Source organism: Cololabis saira, chromosome 8, assembly GCF_033807715.1.
Source record: "Cololabis saira isolate AMF1-May2022 chromosome 8, fColSai1.1, whole genome shotgun sequence".
In the NCBI taxonomy this organism is placed as follows: Eukaryota; Metazoa; Chordata; class Actinopteri; order Beloniformes; family Belonidae; genus Cololabis; species Cololabis saira.
The window spans coordinates 11,606,693-11,628,621 of NC_084594.1; the positions used below are offsets into that span (position 1 = coordinate 11,606,693).

General features: G+C 38.7%; 1 protein-coding gene across 1 annotated transcript; it reads left to right on the forward strand.

Annotated features, from left to right (window-relative positions):
* The first annotated feature begins 1,111 nt into the window (after positions 1–1,111).
* On the forward strand, positions 1,112–20,460 carry LOC133448340 (protein Wnt-2b-A-like). The gene is made up of 5 exons (XM_061726762.1): positions 1,112–1,667; positions 9,135–9,355; positions 12,096–12,373; positions 14,152–14,416; positions 18,318–20,460. The coding sequence occupies exons 1-5, from the start codon at positions 1,522–1,524 to the stop codon at positions 18,545–18,547; spliced, it is 1,140 nt and encodes a 379-aa protein (XP_061582746.1). The 5' UTR covers positions 1,112–1,521; the 3' UTR covers positions 18,548–20,460.
* Positions 20,461–21,929: the final 1,469 nt, after the last annotated feature.

Here is a 21,929-nt window from a genome sequence, read left to right on the forward strand (position 1 = left end):
TGAATTGAATTGAATTGAACTTTTTTAAAGTTACTGTGTCTGTCCATTTTTCCTGCTTCTTTTCTTTTTTGTAGGTATACCTTGTTGAATGCTGCACCAATTTTAAAGTCATTTAAAACAAAGGTTCTGATGTGTTTAATTGAGGTATGTTCAAAAATAGGATTGCCTAAATCAAACTTTTCTGTGCTTTACAGGCTTTACAGACACTTTTTTCACCTTTAGTTTTAAAAAAAACTACCTTGAACACATTTCTTAAGCTTTGGTACACCAAAAGTGTGATAGCTGTCGAGAGTTATGTATGTCATAGTGTGTGATGTGTTTAATTCCACCAGATCACTGGATTGAAACCTTGAGACCACACCAGGGGTGGAATGCTGGGAAGGATAACACACCAACATACACCAAGCTTTCATTGATGTTGGGAAAATCATGCATGACATCTCATTAAGTAAATTTTCTTCTGGAAAACCCCATCCTCCTGTGCACGGGTGGATTTTGAAACAGCAAGTTTAGTGGCACAGAGATATAAAAGTGTGTTTGTGTCTTGAGAGCAGGGGTGTCTGACTCCTCAGGCTCCTGTTAGAGCTATGTTTAGTAAAATGTACAGTTCTCTAAGACACAACGACATGCCCAGACCCTGACAGCCCTTATTAAAGTACCAATGATTTTAAGTTGGAAAAAAGGTGAAGAAGGAAGAGTTGGGCTGAAAAGTGCATGCTTTGTAGATTAATGATTTACCATGACTGCAAAAGGGGGATTTTTGCTTCTCTTGCATATGCAATTTGCAATCTGCTACAAAACAAAAGTGTCCCATGAAAGAAAAGTAGCTTGACCTACAGTTTATCAAAGTCTGAACAGCTGAAGATCTGCAGGTTATTGTTTAAAACTGTAATTTCAGATACGCCCCGATTCCTTGAATGCTCAATATCTCCCCAACGATCTGCTATGTAAATACTGAGGGCATAATTCACATGAGGACAATGAAATATTTGCTTGAGAAGTGGATTTGTAAGGCTGTCTGTTATGCACATATTTTGGAGGGAGGGGGTCGCAGACAGCTGACGCGCGCAGCTCCGCGCGTCTCGGTGCGCATCTTCATTCCGGCTGTTGGAGGAAAAGTGAGCACAGTTATCTGTCCCATCCTCGGATAATTCCTCTACTGGACTTTTTATGCGTTTCAAAACGTCTTTTACCAGCGACACTGTTTATTTTTATTCCAGTTATTTACATTTTCAGCAGCTTTATTACTGACATTTGGAGCGCAACAACTGTGGAGAAAGTCAATTTATCCAAGACGGTGTAAGAAATCAGCGGCTGCGGACTCACCCACGCCAAAGAATATGATGGAGTCAAATTGTGCTTTGCATTGTAACAGCAGTATAGCCTAAACTAATGGAATTGGAAACCTTTTTTTCCTCTCGGTGAAGTTCCTTTTGTTTCCCTATGATGGACGGCGGACAGTCGCCGAGGACTTCCACACCTGACTGTGCATCTTTTACCAACACATGAGAAGAGGAAATCATGATCTGTCTGAAGAATTATCGGCTCTTATCAGACACCGGCAGGGCGATGGGGAGCAGAAACTGGTCCAAAAGGCAACATCACTCCAAACCCATTTTTGTTTTGCTGCTGCTCATTTTTACGCCGAGAGTGGATTCGTCGTGGTGGTGAGTGTTTGTTAAAACATTTGAACAACTTGACATGTCAAGTCGTCTACAAGATGGATATGTGTTGCTGCGAGAGAGACAAAAACTGCGCCGAGAAAGTAAACCAAAGTTTTATTATAGTCAAAAGAAAATCAATTTTATCATTTTATTTAGTTAAACAGATATGCATCTTTATTTTCCTACACATCATTTTCACTAAATGCAAATTTGTCTTGAAGCAAAAAAAAGAGTGAAAACCAATTTTTTTAACCAACCTGAATTGAAATATTCCCCTCGCCATCATTTACCTTCTTCTAAAAGATTACTTTCATCTTCTTTGTCTTCTTTTGAATGCGTGCATGTTATTTCTTCAAACATCAGTGCGAACGGAGATGTTCAGCACCAGGTTTGGGAAGATTAATGGTGTTGAGGGGAATCTCCCCTATCCATTTATCTTTCCTAGAGTAAGTGGCAGGTGCAGGCGTTGGTGCATGAATAAATGCCCCTTGATGATTTCTCTTGAGGTTTAAACACCCACAGGAGGGAGAGGAAAAAAAAAGGAAAAAAAAAAAAAAAGCTTCAAAATCAGCAACACCAACACCCCCCACTCCCCCTCACCTTAATAGGCACAGCTGTTCTTATATTTGAGGTCACTTTGAACAGAAAATAGATTTCTGATTTTTAGTTTGACTTTAATTAACCAAGTGAAGCAACTCTGGGGTTTTATTTGGCAGGTCCTCCTCAGACTTGTCACCATATAACAGTCCAAGACATCATTTGATATGAATGATTATTCCCTTAAGACTTTCACAAACGTGCATGAAATATAATGTTTTACATGTTACAGTCCATATATTTCCAGGGAAAAAAGTGAAAGGCGGACTGAGGAACCTTGGGGGATTTTGTGTCCAGATGAGGGATACAGGTTGCATTGTCTGGCCTATTTATAACCACTGTGATAATTTGGAAAGGGTGCTGTGTGCCTCTCGGCGCAGGGTCTCTCTTAATGTGTGTGTCCTCTTGGAGACGGGCAGGGGGTCCTTTGGCACTGCCGGTATGTACGACACACAATAAACACATGTAGTGCTTCTGTTCTGCTTTACTGCTCAGGCAGAGTCACAGTTGGAGCGGGGCAGAGACAGCCATAACAGGAGTGGAAACTGCCCTGCCATGTCTGTTTTTGTTTCGGTGGCCAGGCAATACAAATGTGGCTGCGATTAGGGTCCATAATGATATCCGGATGGGGAGCAGAGCGTGCAGGCTTAGAGGGAGGAGAAGGCAGATAAAGGGATGGCGGGTGGACGTGTGCAATCATATGGTTGATCTGAGAGCTGGAGTGAGAAGTCCCTACACTGTAGGGGGCTATCTTCCTATCCCTTCCAGCATCACAATGCCACCAACATGTGATCCACCCACGTAAGAGTGGCAGCAAAGAGATTATGTCTGGGGGGGAGAAAAAAAAAAGAAAGCAAAGGCTTTCCCCTGAATGTGAGGAATTTGATAATCTCTTCTATATTCTGGATATCTCACCCCTTTACAATAGGTATGGACGTGAAGGAATAAATGCTATCTGTAAGGAATATAATCAGTTCCTTAAATAAACAACGTTTTTCAGTATATCAAAGAAAAACGTATACCATCCTCTTGTCTCCATGCTTGATAGGAATATGATAGGTAGCCAGAAGGGACATAAACACACTGATGAACACAGTAGAAATGCTGAAACGGCATGCATTTCTCTGCCAAAATCATCCAATTATAAACATTAAATGTTCACCTGTGAGCTTATAAAATATACCCAACTTAAAACGCAAGCCATTTCACTTTCAAGGGGGTCTTAAAGCTGATACAATAACGAGTTAAATAACCGCGATTCACTCACAAAAAGACTTGTGAGAAACTGATTTTAAACATGACACTCAAAATCCAAGCAATGCAGATCAGTCTATTGTTGTTTATTGGATAACATGTATAGATCCAGAATATCAATACCCTTTTAAGATTATCTACATCTTTGGGACAATATAATATTATAAGAACCCAAAAATACAATGTCTAAGTACAATAACCTTGGATTTTCTAAGAAAAAAATCTGCAAGACACAAACATTGACAAAAGACAAAAACACTAACAAAAGATAAAACTGTTGACAAAAGACAAAAATGTTGACAAAAGACACAAACATTGACAAAAGACACAAACATTGACCAAATACAAAAATGTTGACAAAAGACAGAAATATTGACAAAAAACACAAACATTCACTAAACAAACTTTGAAGTGAAAGCCATTGCTTTGAAACTCATACTGGGCGTCATCAATAGAGTATCTATGTTGTTTTGCACCAAGTTATTAGTATCTGTTCTTCACAATTTTTTCATCAGCCTGCCAACAGAGATCACATGTTAAAATATTAGTTTTTGATCATTGACCATTGAGAATTCAACGACATGCTCAGGGCTCGTAACTGTGTGTTCAGTTCACGTGGGAACATATTGGTGGTGCTAAAAAACAGGAACACATGTAACACACAACAGGCAATACTGAGGTCAGCTAAAGTTATCGGAGGTCATGCCCCACTCATATGTCACACAGTAGGTTGATAACATCATTAATGTGGCAGGACTATACGCCAGAGGACAAAGTGGACTGAAGGAGCTGCTGAGCAAGAAAATGAAGAGACAATGGGGAGTGAATGGCGTGTCTGCAGAGAGAGATGAATGTCAAGCTAAGAAAGAACAAGGAGATGTAAAAGCAGAAGCTTTGCAATAAGTTTATATAGAAAAAACACTGACAAAGCACAGGCAAAGGCAGACTGATAGAAACATCAACTATATAGAAAGAAACTGGCAAATACTCTGTAATGTCACGCACACGTTTCGTCTCAAACCCCAGATATGCTAGACTCACACAGCTGTGTTGGTCAGCAGCGTTATCTGCGTCCGTCTCTATAGACTTTGAATTGGGGGACGTCATCCATTGCCCAAATTAATTGTGGGTTCCGTGTGTTGCCTTGATCAGAGGTGTCAAAAGTATTCACATTCATTACTCAGGTAGAAGTATAGATACTAGAGTTTAAAAATACTCCTGTAGAAGTTGAAGTATCAACTCAAGTTTTTTACTCAAGTAAATGTATAAAAGTACTGGTTTCAAAACTACTTAAAGTATAAAAGTAAAAGTAATGTAAGGGGGAAAAAAGCCATTAAGGACAAAAGCCATTGAAAATGAATGCATCTTAGTATAATGTAAATATATTAAAGAAGCATATATGTGTACTATTGAGCATTAACATGTGTTTCAGAGAGCAGGAGATATGATGACTAGTTGCCTATAAGTATTGTAATGGTGCAAAAAGTCAAACTTCAGAGGCATGTTATCATTTATCCTAACCTTTATTGGAATGTACATCCAAGTTTAGTTGCAGGAATCTGAGGGAACGGATGTAAGAACAAAACTGGACAAGAACATCTGAAACAACCACAACCAAATTCACTCTATCCGGATGGAGCAATTTAACTGGATAGTTTTTTTTTAAAGGCCGAAATGAAATAGAGTAACGAGGCTGTTTTTAAAATGTAAGGAGTAAAAAGTACAGATAATTGTGAGAAAATGTAAGGAGTAAAAGTAAAAAGTCGTCTGAAAAATAATTACTCCAGTGAAGTATAGATAACCAAATTTGTACTTAAGTAAGGTAACAAAGTATTTATACTTCGTTACTTGACACCTCTGGCCTTGACTGTGTTGCCTTCGTCAAAAGTTGGGAGATTTCTAAACTTCACCCACTTTAACGCCTGCGTGAGCCAATCAAGTCGCTGATAAACTCTCTGTCGTGTGTTGCTGCAGTGCTGTCGAGTGAAACCAGCATTAATTCAGAAATGGGGAATCGGTAGAAAAAAAGCTACAAAAAAGCTGGTTGAAACATACCACGTGATGACTATTTTAAGTTGGCGCAGCTCATTCTAAGCGACGACGGTAACTAGTTATTCTGATCCAATCTATTCATCCATGTCGCTGCCAAAACAACAACTGAAACAGGTACAGGTGGATCTGAGACGGGAGCTGTGACAAAGCTCTGCCTGGAAGGGTCCAGGTCGACCTGGAGGGCCGTTCAGCTTCAGGTGTCATTGCTCTGGCTGCTGGGCGAGTGCGTGACGAGAGGTCATCCTCTGTTAAGGACTTTCTGCCGTGGGCAGAGGTGCTGCTGCCCACTACCTAGTTATGCTTCATCCCGTCAACATTCACCAACCCTTGTCTGGATGTGAAACTTATCTATGGACCAAAACTGCTATATGTTACTGGATTTAAATATATTTATTACTGCTGTGAATGTGTACATTTGACAGAGGTGTCAAGTAACGAAGTACAAATACTTCGTTACCTTACTTAAGTAGAAATTTTGGTTATCTATACTTCACTGGAGTAATTATTTTTCAGACGACTTTTTACTTTTACTCCTTATATTTTCACGCAATTATCTGTACTTTTTACTCCTTACATTTTAAAAACAGCCTTGTTACTCCATTTCATTTCGGCCTTTAAAAAAAAAACTATCCAGTTAAATTGCGCCATCCGGATAGAGTGAATTTGGTTGTGGTTGTTTTAGATGTTCTTGTCCAGTTTTGTTCTTACATCCGTTCCCTCAGATTCCTGCAACTAAACTTGGATGTACATTCCAATAAAGGTTAGGATAAATGATAACATGCCTCTGAAGTTTGACTTTTTGCACCATTACAATACTTATAGGCAACTAGTCATCATATCTGCTGCTCTCTGAAACACACGTTAATGCTCAATAGTACACATATATGGTTCTTTAATATATTTGCATTATACTAAGATGCATTCATTTTCAATGGTTTTTGTCCTTAATGGCTTTTTTCCCCCTTACATTACTTTTACTTTTATACTTTAAGGAGTTTTGAAACCAGTACTTTTATACTTTTACTTTAGTAAAAAACTTGAGTTGATACTTCAACTTCTGCAGGAGTATTTTTAAACTCTAGTATCTATACTTCTACCTGAGTAATGAAAGTGAATACTTTTGACACCTCTGGTACATTTGACCATGGGGATCAGTGGAAGTAGTCAGTCCCAGGTGGTCATTTTATGAAGTGCAATCTTCCTTACTTCTACCATGCCTTCATATTTGAAAACCATATGTGGCCCCCTTTGATGGAGCTAAAAAAGTTGAATGTTTTTAAATCGGTTCAGGCCAAGAGGCAGTTGATGCGTCACATATTCTCTTTTGCAACTACTCGGCCTCACGTAGCATTTATCTTTAAATCAGACCTTAACAAAGACTCCGTGACAGCTCTCTTCCACATTAGGAAACACTGATATCCCCATCTTTCTATCTGGCCATCGTGTTTTTTTTTTTAGTACCAAGAAAAATCTGGTCCAGCTGTCCTTGACTATTGGCCAGTTCCTCTCACGTCCCACATCATGAAAGTCTGAGAGAGACATATTTTGGCCTAAACAAAGTAAGCCTGACAAGTAAGCGCCTTTCAGGGGTCTGAGATCTGCCTACCATCCAGGGTTTGGAGTTGAACAGGACTCAGCGAGCCCACTCTCATTGGAACTAAGCAGGTGTCTTCTATTTGCATCACAATGTTGCATATCTTTTAAAAAGTGCAGTTTAATTTAATGCCATGATGATAAAGAAAGCTGGCTTGGTTTCCTGGGACTTCTCAGGAGCCCCAAGAGCTGATTATGGAGAGATGAATCCTGCATCTGTTGCTAAACACAACTGAACAACTCTGCAACCTCTACAGAACATAATGATTAAAAAGGTCAAGTGTTCTTCAGCTCATGTCGTTAGAAAGCTTTTCTCAAGTCATAAAGAAATGTGAGGTTTGTATACAGGACTGTCTCAGATAATTAGAATATTGTGATACAGTTCTTTATTTTCTGTAATGCAATTAAAAAAACAAAAATGTCATACATTCTGGATTCATTACAAATCAACTGAAATATTGCAAGCCTTTTATTATTTTAATATTGCTGATTATGGTTTACAGTTTAAGATTAAGATTCCCAGAATATTCTAATTTTTTGAGATAGGATATTTGAGTTTTCTTAAGCTGTAAGGCATGATCAGCAATATTAAAATAATAAAAGGCTTGCAATATTTCAGTTGATTTGTAATGAATCCAGAATGTATGACATTTTTGTTTTTTAATTGCATTACAGAAAATAAAGGACTTTATCACAATATTCTAATTTTCTGAGACAGTAAATGTAAATGAAGTAAGACTAGATTTCACCCTTTCAAATGTACTCAGTATCAGACGGGAAGCTGCTGGGACAGATATGATTGTGGGTATGATTGTACTTTCCATTGTTTTAATGTTAATGTTTTAATGAGAAATTAGAAAACAACTATACAATCATTAAATATGTCTTGAATGAGAGATGGATTTCCACTTTCCATCAAACTGGCTAGACCAGGGGTCGGCAACCCGCGGCTCTAGAGCCTTTTTTTTCTCTTTTTTTTTCTCTTTTTTTTCCTTTTTTTCTCTTTTGCCTTTTTTCTTTTCTTCTTCCTTTTTCCTTTTTTAATCTCAACATTTCGACTTTTTTCTCAACATTTTGACTTTTTTATCAAAATTTTGACGTTTTCCTCGAAATTTTGACTTTTTTCTCGACATTTCAACTTTTTTCTCGAAATTTTGACTATTTCCTCGAAATTTCTTTTTTTCTTTTCTTCTTCCTTTTTCCTTTTTTAATCTCAACATTTCGACTTTTTTCTCAACATTTTGACTTTTTTCTCAAAATTGTTTAACTTTTTTCTCGATATTTTGACTTTTTTCTCAACATTTCGACTTTTTTCTCAACATTTCGACTTTTTTATCAAAATTTTGACGTTTTCCTCGAAATTTTGACTTTTTTCTCGACATTTCAACTTTTTTCTCGAAATTTTGACTATTTCCTCGAAATTTCTTTTTTTCTTTTCTTCTTCCTTTTTCCTTTTTTAATCTCAACATTTCGACTTTTTTCTCAACATTTTGACTTTTTTCTCAAAATTGTTTAACTTTTTTCTCGATATTTTGACTTTTTTCTCAACATTTCGACTTTTTTATCAACATTTCGACTTTTTTATCAAAATTTTGACGTTTTCCTTGAAATTTTGACTTTTTTCTCAACATTTCGACTTTTTTCTCAACATTTTGCCTTTCACCATTTGCCTTCATTCTAAGGCTTATACAAGACTTTTAATTTTTTGAGGCTCCAGACATATTTGTTTTTGGTCCAATATGGCTCTTTCAAAATTTTGGGTTGCCAACCCCTGGGCTAGACATTGGACCACCTCTAAGCTCAGTTTGTTTGTATTTTACCTCAAGCAAATGACATAATCGACTCTGTAGCCCAAAGTGAGTTTGTCTCAAGCCGGATCCAAATAAACATTAAAAAAAGAAAGGGACTGAAAATGCAGCAGTGATTCTTTGACCGGTCACCAGCTCTGTGTGTTTCCTGGACGTGTGTCGGCAGGTACATCGGAGCACTGGGCGCTCGGGTGATATGTGACAACATTCCCGGCCTGGTGAACAAGCAGCGGCAGCTCTGCCAGCGGCACCCGGACCTGATGCAGTCCATCAGCGAGGGGGCCAAAGAGTGGATCAAGGAGTGCCAACACCAGTTCCGACACCACCGCTGGAACTGCAGCACGCTGGACCGGGACCACACTGTGTTTGGCAGGGTAATGCTGCGAAGTGAGTGCAACATGTACCGATGCGATTTCCATCTGTGTGGAGAGCTGCAGCGGTTGTTTATGTCGGTGATTCTACAGTTAATCATCCTCGTAAATGTCTCCTCTGGTACCAGATAAGCAGAGAAGTAATAGGTGTCCCATTGATTCAACTTTACCCTGGAATACAAACATGAAGTGTTGTGGGTTATTTTACCTTCTCTGGAATGAAGGAAGATTGGGAAAGTGAATGTTCTCCGAAAACAAGTAGCAGATTGAGAGATCCACACTGGTGATGTATAAACAGTAATCGGAGATGTAAATATTTGGGTAGATGTTTCTGGCTCCAGACAAAGCTTCACTCCCTGACATATCGTCTGTGTTATGCCTCATTGCGTGAGCAGGAATGAGAGCAGGAGGAGGGTGGAACAGCCAGACCAAATAACCCCCAAAATCTCCTCTCGTTTTAAATTAAAACATAGTTCAGAAAACCCAGAAAGCTGCCATCTGTACAAATTAAAGCAGCACTCAGGAGTTTTTTTTTTCCATGTTAAAAAAAAATCAGTCTCAGTTTCATTTGAAGATGTATTGGATGACTTTTAGGAAGTTATGTCTGGCTCTTGTGGCCTCCTGTCCCTTCTAGGCAAAACCCACCCAGAGTTACTCTGGACGTCCGGCCTGGTTGTCTCTTATAACAACAGCATATAGCTTTATGTATACCCCACAATGACAGCTATGAAAGTACTACTTCACAGAACTACGGTGACGAAAAGAGTCAAGAGAGTAGGTGGCAGAGCCAGAGAGCAAGAGAGTGAGACTAAGGCCCAATCCCAATACTCCCCCTAACTTTCTTCACTATCCCTACTTTTCTTCACTATCCCTACTTTTCTTCACTAGCCCTACTTTTCTTCACTCGCCCTTCTTTTCTTCACTACCCCCTAAAAAAGAAGGGGCAGATTTTAGGGCACTTGAAATCTAGGGCACTTGGCCCAGGGACCTGTACCAATACCCCCCACCCCCCCTTCTCATCCCTACCCTGATCAGGAAGCTGAGAGCCAAAAGCTGTTTTAATTTCCGCTGTAGCGCTGTTAATATGGCACTTTATTAAGTTTTAATATTTTTTCAGGCATAAAAGTAACCTTTAAGATCCCCAACCTGGGCTCAGTTTATCCAAATAACGCCTGTTAAGAAATTTGATCTGAAAATTTCGGGATTGCTGCCTGACTGCCGGCTCCGGAGCTGATTATGGTTCTGTGTTAAATCGACGCAGAGCCTACAGCGTACGGTACGGCGTACGGCGCGCGTCGATTTAACGCGTTTCTGAAAACTATTATATCAGAAACATCCAAAACAAATCTGACGAGTCACAGGATTATTTCTCTCTATTTCTCACAAAAAAATGCTTGCTCCCTTGGTCACAATCTGAGACGAGTCTGCAAGTTTGTCCTCGGTCGGCGAGTCAAATCGACGCAGAGCCTACGGCGTAGGTTACGTAGCCTACAGCGTGAACTAACAGCCTTTATTCCAGCGCGATCTTCGCGAACAACGGCGAAAAAAGGGATTATGTACATTCACTGAGTGAATATTATGAAAGTAAAATATATATTTCTCACTAGAAATGTAATCAAAACTCATTTTAATGCAGAAACTAACTCAAAATATTGATATTATTCACTAAAAAATAAGAAATGTCCGCCATGTTTTTTTTTTTGGATTCAGTCGGCAAATGACGACGAAAAGCATTCTGGGAAATTTTATGGTCCCTAGATCAGCGAGTGTGGATCCCAAAACCCTCGCTCTGAAGGGGCTATTCAGAGCCACTCGCCCTCGTTTTCTCCACTCCCCCTAGGTGAAAAGAGGAATTGGGACACCACTATCCTCACGGGAACGTGCAAAATTTAGGGGAAGTGATAAAAACGATGGCGAGGGGGAGTATTGGGACAGGGCCTAAATCTTGGACCATGTCATAAAAGTGAATCAACCTCCATGCATACAAAAGAACCTTCTGAGCTACAAATTGCAACACTCCTTTGTGCTACTCTAAAAGAAATAAATGGAGTGTTGTTTTGATCTCGATGTCTGCACCATCTACTCTAGATGAACGGATTATTCTGGTCTAGGAATACTGCAAGCAAAACTAGTTGAGTTAAAGTGCTATGACAACATTTATGACAGTGTTAGGGATGGGCGGTATGGACTAAGAAATGTATCACGATAATTTCAGGCATTTATCCCGATAACGATAAAAATGACGATAAAAAAATACCAATTCAACTCCACCTTAGTAACTATAAATCTATCACGCTCTCAGATCCGCCGCATATTGAACGTCATCAACGGGAATTTGTCCTTTTATTCTTTCTTTCTTTCTTTCTTTCTTTCTTTCTTTCTTTCTTTCTTTCTTTCTTTCTTTCTTTCTTTCTTTCTTTCTTTCTTTCTTTCTTTCTTTCTTTCTTTCTTTCTTTCTTTCTTTCTTTCTTTCTTCCTTTCTTCCTTCCTTCCTTCCTTCCTTCCTTCCTTCCTTCCTTCCTTCCTTCCTTCCTTCCTTCCCTCCTTCCATAAATCCGGCTTCACACAAAAACGTCATCAACGGGAATTTATCGTTTTTACCGTGAGATGACAAATTCTTACCGTGAGGAATTTTTTTGGCGGTTTATCGTGAACGGTAAAATATCGCCCATTCCTAGACAGTGTTATAACAAAATAAAATGGTAGCTTCCTTTGGTAGCTTCCTCCTGTTAAACTTCTCATTCCTATCCCGACAGGCAGTCGAGAAGCAGCGTTTGTGTATGCCATCTCTTCAGCCGGGGTGGTCTATGCTATTACCCGGGCCTGCAGTCAAGGGGAGCTGAAGATCTGCAACTGCGACGGCCACAAGCGCGGGCAGGCGAGCGACGACAGGGGCAGCTTCGACTGGGGCGGCTGCAGCGACAACATCAACTATGGGATTAAATTTGCCAAGGACTTTGTGGATGCTCGTGAGAGGATGGTGAAAGATGCTCGGGCCCTGATGAATCTACACAACAACCGCTGCGGTCGGATGGTGAGCGGCACAAGTTGTGATTTTTAATCTTTGAGCTGCTTTTTAGTTCAGAGAAAGTCCAATAAAACTGGTGTTGATGTGCTTTGTAGTCTTTTAAAAAGCAAAGAAAGACCTTGAAAAAATGAGAACGTGAAAATAAAATCTTAATACACACAAGCTCAAACTGCCTTTAATAATAATAAAAAAAAGCCTGTTAATGTCAGTAATTTTTTTAAATGTTTGTTTCAAAAGTGGGGTGGTTACATAAGGACAGTTTCTTCATCTGATACTTGACAGAAACAGTTGTCATCTGTCCATGCAGCACAGCTGGAATGATCTCTACAGATGCTGTTGCTATCTACCAGGAAATCTTTTATAATCTTTTACCACCTATTATGACTAAATATGTTGATGATATGCTTTGATTCTTTTAGCGCTAGATCTGGAATATAAGAACATGTGTTTGCAAATGAAAACGGAATCTCATGTACATGCTGCGTATATTTCTGCATCAAACACAGGCAGGATACAGCAAGGGGGGGATAATGCACAGTCTGTTTTAAGCCTTAACGTTGGAAACTACACAAAATCTGAGTTTTTCAGAAGGCTCTTTGCTGCCAGACATGAACCCCTTACTCCAGCTGAGGATAATAGCTGGACATTATTGTAACAAACCTCATGTAGCTGGCTGAACTGCATAACGACCACTCAATTTAAAAACTTCTGCAGGGTTCATCAACTCAGCTGACACTGCTGGCAGCACCAGGGAGATGTAGCTTTTCTTCTTTGGAAACTAGGGATATGGGATTGTGTTACATGCATCATTTAAAATAAAACACATTCCACTTCTATCTCATTAAACAGGATGAAGCTCTGCCTGGTGGAAGCAGTTCATTAAATGAGAAAAAAGGAAAAAGTCAATGAAAAAATTGAGAGTTAGAGGGAAGAGTGCGCAGCAGGTCCATCTCTATCAGCATGTGTACAAAACATTAAAACCTACAATTACTGCAAATATTACCAAATACATAATTTACTGCTTAGAAGTCAAAAAGATTAACTGAACAATTCGTTTTTTGTGTTTGTGCAGGAATTAATACGTCTGAATATGTTGATGTTGCAATCTTTTTGTACAGGGATCCCTGTGTTAGACATTAACAAGGCATTTTGCTCAACATCCATCAACTAAAGCAGTTAGTATAAAGTCATATTTTAAAAGTATTTATGAACACTGTGCAGTGGCAAAAAGAAAGCTGCAGGAAAACAAATATTTGGAATATTTTACTGTTAATTCATATCTAATTAAGCTGGAACGACAAACCGTATGGTATTTTTCTTCTTAGAAAAATGCCTTCAGAAATCATTCAGATATTTAAATAGTCACTGCTTTTGACAGGCTTTCAATTAATACTTGTAGTTCTCACTCACATCTAAAGAAAAGTGTAATTTACACTTATAATACTTACTTATAATACAATAAAAACCCTTGTTTCATAGTGATAATCTTTGCGAGTGCTGTACTGTTTCAGAGTTTCAGAGTAAAAAGAAAACACCCTCTTTGGTTCAGTAAAAAAAACACAACCGAAAAACAATACAAGTAAAGATTTGGTCTCTTAAAAAAATTGTGTTTCCTGTTTAAGTTTGGCTTTGTCTTAAAAAATCTGAAGGAACATGAAGCAAAATCTAATTAGAGTGAAAAACATTTAGCCACCAGTCCGTTCTAGCAGGGCTGATCACACCTACATCACGCCACGGGCAACATCGTAGCCTTAACACCCTGTCACCTTTGACCTCTGCTCTAGGCAGTGAAGCGCTTTATGAAGCTGGAGTGCAAGTGTCACGGGGTCAGTGGTTCCTGTTCTCTGAGAACCTGTTGGCTGGCTATGTCTGACTTCAGGCGAACTGGAGACTACCTTCGCAAGAAGTACAACACGGCCGTCGAGGTGACAATGAACCAGGACGGCACCGGCTTTATGGTGGCTGACAGGGACTTCAAGGGAAGAACCAAGAATGACTTAGTCTTTGTCGAGAACTCTCCAGACTACTGTCTCATGGACCGAGCGGCGGGTGAGTGAACCGGTGACCACTTTTTACTCTTTTAACGGAGACGTAAAACTCTGGGAACTTTGATCTGAGGGCTTTTTTTCATATATTGCTACTTAATTCAACGGGGCTGCATTTGTAGCCAAAGTTATTTCAATCAATCAAAAAAAATAAATAAATCACTGGGTTTGTATGTGTATATTCATGTATGATGCGTATGTATATATATATTAAATATAGTAATAATGCACATATATATGCCTTTGGTTTTTACCGGCATGGTATCAATCATTAATATGTGTAAGGTAAAAAAAAAAAAGTTATTTCAATCTTAAAAATGTATTTTATATACAGTTTTGATTTGCATCAAGACATACCGTGACCAGTTTGAAAGAAAAAAACTGTCCGTGCTCTCTGTTGTGACATGTGTTGCCAAAATAATTGAAAAAAAAAAAATGTGATTGCACTGCATCATCTTCTTGATATACTGTTTGTAAAAGTTTTCAAGTCATGTTTTAAATAACGCCAAAAACAAAAGGCAAAAAAAATTACAAAGATCAAATCTCAGCAATGATCTCATGAAGACACAATGTCTCAGCTACACACCTTATCAACTTTAGCAATCACAAAAATATGTTTTTTGTGCAGGCTGTGCATCGGTGAAAGCACGTTTGAACTAATGTATGATTATCTCCCGATAAAATAACCAGATGTTGGACCTTGAGTTAGTTCAAAATCGAGGTGAATCAGCCCACTGAAGGCTTACATTCCTCCACAGCTTAAAGTTCAATAATTTGACCTTTAACTTCTCCTTTAATTCCTAATGTTTGCTTTGCCTTGTTAGGCTCCGTCTCGCTCATTCATTAGAGCGTGAAGGAGCTCACTGTTAATAGGTTAAGCAACATAGCATGTGCAGGGGCCATGATGGTACTAACTTAACAGATTCCTCCGCTCCTCCCTGCAGTTAGCTTGGTTGCACTTTGACAACTGAGGGGTAATGAAAGTGTGTGTTCGCTCGAAGGACAAGCTGTTCAAAGGTGATCTTAGAAAGCAGCGCATGACCCTCCTCGCTGCTAATCTCTATTGTATAGAAATTCACAGCCTTGGGATACATGCGGGCTTATTTTTCAAATCCTCCCTTTGGTCAGTATTAAGCTCCACTCCCTGAGCCCGGGGGGAATATCTCCTGTTATCCTTTTTTCTTTGCTTTGGGCATGGCTGTGTAGCGTTATTAAACCCGGCATCTGATCTGAGTTTACACCCCGAGTACATGGACACAATTGTAGTTGGAGTCTGAGAGCTATTCTGTTTGGATGCCTAAATCCTAAAGAGTGTGGGAAGAGGTTTTGGGAAACAGCTTTGGTTTTCAGCGTCAACATTTCCATCGCTGCAGGGCCTCTGCTGCCAGCTTTAGCTCTTGGCCATCCATGTCACCATTGGAGTTTTCCAAAATGTATTTAGGTTGACGTGTTTTTTTACGACGGAGAGCCTAAAAAACAACACAGAGTAATTATAAGGTCTGTGATGATCGATGCCACACACAATCTGTACAGTCGAGTCCTTAAAAGTTGCACTTATTTTATTATGAAAGTTTCAGACTGCAGACAGAAGGCCGTGCTTTTGTAATGGCTGCAGCTTTCGGTTTAGCATTGTCTTCCTGAAAGATGCAAGGCCTTCTCTCCAATTTAAGGGCAACTGAATCTGGCTAAAACCTGGACATTATTGAAGTTTGCATGATGCCTGATCCATATAGGCGCTCATGGGCCCTCATACCATCAGAGAGGGGGCTGGTGACACAGTGAGTGCTGGATGAAGCCGGAGGATGCAGCATCCATGGCTTCCAAAAAAAAAAACTATTTGGAACGTCTATTTTGAAGGAGCTTTGGCCCTGAGAAGACAGCAGCGTTTCTGGATTAAGTTCACACATGGCTTTTTTTTTGCATGGTGGAGCTTTAATCTACATTTGTAGATGGGTTGGTGAATTAGAGAGACAGTTCTGGCGGTGTTCCTGAGCCCATGCAATGTTTTCCATTACAGAATAGTGCCTGTTTTTTTAACGAAATGCTGCAAGAGCGCCTCAAGATCACAGGACTCCATCCTGACTTTTGGCCTTGTTCCATGTGCACAAAGATTCCAGATTCTTGGAATCTTTTAATTATTTTATGCAACATGATGATAACATATTCCCAAGTCTTTACAATGTTACACTGGCGAGCTTTATTCTGAAATAGTTTATTAACAACTTCAAGATTCAATTTTTTGTTGATCGGTTAACTTCTGAGACTTGATGTGTCAGAGTCTCAAACTACTTCTGCTTGAGGGACACTGATCCTTGAGGAGGTTCCTTTTACACCCAGTCATGTACTGAGTTGTTCCCAATTAACCTAATATTATCCTTCTAGTGTTTTTATTTCAGTATCTTTTAGCTTTTTAGCCTTTGCTCAAGTCCAAACTTTTTTGCATTCTGTAACTGCAGTCAAATTCAAAATTAGCTAGTATTTTTCATGAAATGGCAAAATGTCTGGATTTCAACTTTTGATATCTTGTCTGTGTCTGTATTATGAATAAAATATGGGTTTATGAGCTTTGCAACTCATTTTACGCACCCCTCCAACTTGACAGTAATTGAGGTTGTACAAAAATTTGAAGGCCACAGACCGTTATCAGTAAGCTTCAATCAGTTCATTTGGGTTTCCAAGGTCTGCAACTCACACCAACCTTTATTTGTAGCAGCTGGAGGCGACAATAGAAAAACCACAACCACAAACTACCTTCCCGACAACAACCACCACATGATCCGCACGGATAACACCCATTTAAGAAAAACATGCCTTCTGCACACGTAAAACAATAGTGATGCTTCAAAAACTGGACACATAAAGTTGGTGGGTTTATAACCGTCGTCAGGTTCCCAGATTCACATTCTTGCTCTAAAGAGTAAAGAAAAAAACTAAACTGTTGAAACGTTGGGGAATTTGGACGGTAGGTTGATGATGACTTGAGAAGGAAATAAAAACAATCAAAAACATATATATCATAGCTATAAAAAAAAGTTACTATAAAGACTTTAAAGTATGCCACTCAAATACAAAAATTAAGTAATTCTATCTATGTATAAAATGAAAGCGACAAGCCAAGAGATCTGACTGCTAATGTGGCTGCATTTCTTTCTATCCAAGACATTCTGTTACTTTGTAGGAATAATTAGCTTAATAATTGATAATAAAGGTCAAGTTGTACCAAATTGAAATAACATGGTGAAAATGGTTGTATTCATTTACAGGACTGTCTCAGAAAATTAGAATATTGTGATAAAGTTCTTTATTTTCTGTAATGCAATTAAAAAAAAAATGTCATACATTCTGGATTCATTACAAATCAACTGAAATATTGCAAGCCTTTTATTATTTTAATATTGCTGATTATGGCTTACAGTTTAAAATTGAGGTTTCCAGAATATTCAAATTTTTTGAGATAGGATATTTGAGTTTTCTTAAGCTGTAAGCCATGATCAGCAATATTAAAATAATAAAAGGCTTGCAATATTTCAGTTGATTTTTAATGAATCCAGAATGTATGACATTTTTTTTTAATTGCATTACAGAAAATCACAATATTCTAATTTTTTGATAAAAAAAAGTTACTATAAAGACTTGAGTATGCCACTCAAATACAAAAATTAAGTAATTCTATCTATCTATAAAATGAAAGCGACAAGCCAAGAGATCTGACTGCTAGTGTGGCTGCATTTCTTTCTATCCAAGACATTCTGTTACTTTGTAGGAATAATTAGCTTAATAATTGATAATAAAGGTCAGGTTGTACAAAATTCAAATAACATGGTGAAAATGTAAACGTTGTATTCATTTAGATCATTTGGTAAGACGCTGCCTGCAACGTTGTTCCCCCTCTGCTGTCTCTGCAGGCTCCCTGGGCACAGCTGGCAGAGTCTGCAACCGGTCGTCCCGAGGCACCGACGGCTGCGAGGTCATGTGCTGCGGACGGGGCTACGACACCATGCGCGTCAAGCGTGTCACCAAGTGCGAGTGCAAGTTCAAGTGGTGCTGCGCAGTGGAGTGCAGAGACTGTGAGGACACTGTGGACGTTCACACCTGCAAACCCCACAAGCGACCCGTTTGGCTGGGCGCGACTTAAAGAGGAGGCCCGGTCAAACGCAAGCACAAATGACTCGGTAACCTCGGCTCTAGTGACTTCCTCTTAAGTGGGATCGACTGTTACAACCGCCCTGGCTTTCGTTGGCCCGACACCTTTGGAAGCAGAGACGTTTCAAGCTTTCTTTGGATGTTGGTAACGCTGCAATTAAGCCCGGATACAGAGCCTCTGCTTAAAAGAGTGTTTCAACAGCAATATGTTGAGAATTTGCAAAAACAGATTTTGAATCTTTGATATGAATTGTTTGAATTTATCATGCTATTGTAAATGCATCCTTGGCTGGGGCAGATATGAGACGCCTCTTTGTTTTTCACTAAGTAAATATTGTGAGTGTAAGGCATGAGAAAGTCAACCAAAACAACGGTAATATTTAGTCTGAAGCAAGAGAGAAATAAACCCCCCTGGGGTTTCTTCATTTAAAATGACAAGAAGTCATTGTTTGGCACTGTAACAAATCACTTCAAGTATGACAGACAGTTGCTGCTTTTGTAATTAGAGTCAGATAGCGACACTGTGAACTGAAAGAAAGAGTAACACGAGAGCAAGTGAAGAGATGTCAGTTAAATGGAGGCGGTCTGGCAGCACAGTTGGGATTGAGACAGTAGATTATCGCACGAACAGAGACATGTTTTGTACATTGTGCTGCAGGTATAAGTGCAGTAGCACATCTGATTGCATTACATTATGGCGAACCTTCTCACTTCTACCTCTGGTTCTTTGTATTTGCTTCTATTTTTAACAATATTTTTAGGCGAATGCTGAAGACTGTGCAGACTGACAAGAGTATAATGATCAAATAAAAATAGGAAAATAAAAAAGCAGCAGCTATCAGTTCATTTCAATGTTTTTACTGTAAAAAAAGGCTCTGTTAATACTTTTAGCTCCTGTTGTCAATCTCAAAACTATTTGACAGACTTTATCTTAACATTTTAAGGAAGAATTTCTCATTACTTTGCCTTCATTACAAAAAAAACCACCCCAGCATGTTTCTTCTCTCTTCACACTGTGACAGACCACATTCATAATGCGATCTTATGAAACTGTGCTTTTGGCCCTTGACGCACGTCCATCACCTCCGAGTTGGCTCGTGAGAAGTGGATCATTTCACAAAACCGAGCCAAGGCATTGCAAAGAGAGCAGTTGAAATATCTTCAACGTGACTTTCTAACATCTGGAAAGGCGGCCAGACGCAGCGCTAGGGCCTTTGGAGACACAACCCTTACAGGGGTTTACAGATCTGAATGAATGTGACAACGAGCTCCAAATGCTACAAGATGAGAAATGTTTCAGGTCCACGTAATGAGAGAGAAAGCCAAAGTAAAGCGCTTTGATCAAGGCCAAGTGACACACAAGTCAAAAGTTAATTACAAGCAAAAAAAAAGAAGAAAAAGAATGTTTTGAATGACAATAGGAGATTTGTTTTTCTTTAAGATTAGAACAGTGAATTTACATTTTATTCCTAAATAATGTTGAAAACCAGTGCGGTTTACAGTCATCTGTGTGACGGTTATGATATTTAGAATAATAGTTTTCAGATGTGTTTTTTTACAGCCAACGAAAGAAACTTTTCAACAGACCATTTAATCAAGAATGAGGCCACTTTCTTCTTTTTTTACATCCGTGTGAAGCTTCTAGTCTACGACGGAGTATTAGGGCCAAACTAAGACAAAAAAAAAATTGGAAATTACGAGAATAAAGTCATAAAATTACGAGAATAAAGTCAAAACCTAATGTTGCGAGAATAAAGTTGTAATATTACGAGAATAAAGTCAAAACCTAATGTTACGAGAATAAATTTGGAATATTACGAGAATAAAGTCGTAATATTACGAGAATAAAGTCATAATATTATGAGAATAAAGTCATAATATTACGAGAATAAAGTCGTAATATTACGAGAATAAAGTCATAATATTATGAGAATAAAGTCATAATATTACGAGAATAAAGTCGTAATATTACGAGAATAAAGTCATAATATTATGAGAATAAAGTCATAATATTACGAGAATAAAGTCGTAATATTACGAGAATAAAGTCAAAACCTAATGTTACGAGAATAAAGTCGTAATATTACGAGAATAAAGTCATAGCCTAATGTTGCGTGAATAGTCGTAATATTACGAGAATAAAGTCATATTGTTGCGAGAATAAAGTCGTAATATTACAACTTTATTCTCGTAATTTTATGACTTTATTCTCATTATATTATGACTTTATTCTCGTAATTTCAATTTTTTTTTTGTCTTGGTTTGGCCCTAATACTCCGTCGTACTAGTCAGATAAAGACTGGTAGAGTTCAGAACAGTCCGCGTAGGCATTTTCACCTTGGAAATTAAAGTCCACAAATATCTTTCTTGCTCTATATTAAACCATGTTGATCCACCTTCTGTCACTTGTATTTGGGGTCTTCTGTCCTCATCGAGTTTATGTGACGTCCTATACTTTAGCCGTGCTTTAGCGACGGCAGGGACAAGATAAAAATAACACAGACGGCCAGGAAAGTGTTTTAAAGTTCACTCTGTTCATTATCAGAAAATTGCAATGTTTTTTTGTGATTTAAAAAGACTGATAGACAGTATAACTGGTTGGAAAGCAGGATTTGATCACAAAATATCCAGGAAATTGAAATAAGATGAGTTTCTGCAAGTAAAATGCTCATGGAGCAAAACTATGTCCCGGGACATCACGCGCTGTGCTGTGTCCTCTACCTTGTGTGATGCATTTAAAGTCTGTAAAAATAACAGGAGCTGCATTTCAAGCATTCTCTGCCATCATGGTGATATCAAGCTGGCATTTCTTTTTGAAACAATGGTCTCCAGAGAACCCCTTTGGCCCCACGTGGATGCTTAACGTTCTCACGAAATGTTGCAATTCCTGCTCAAAAAACAGAAAAGAAAAACGGTGACGTGTCAATTTTAAAACCAAACAGGCTCAATTTTCTCTTGGAGCAGTCAAATCAGTGAATTCCATCTAATGAAATGACTGATAAGCAGTTAACTGTAGTTTCAGCTCTTGATGATGCTTGGCAAGTCTGAGTAAAAGTACTGGAGAAGTCCTGGACGTTTCTTTTCAAAGGAGAACACGGACGTCATGAAGCTATCAGAGAGTTTTATGTGGACATGACATTACACTTGGCTATAGCTTTTATTGTACTGCACATTTGCACATTGAAAACGTGGCCAGTGCTCATACTCCTAAGTTACAGGGAGGAGAAGTAGAATTTAATATATTTCATGTTTCTGTAGATGTAGATGACTATTTTTAAAACCCAATCCCAAATCCTCACAATCTCATTCATCTAACTGGCACATTTATCCAGTCACAAGCATTTTAGGGTTTAGTGCCATTTTCTTACTTGTGC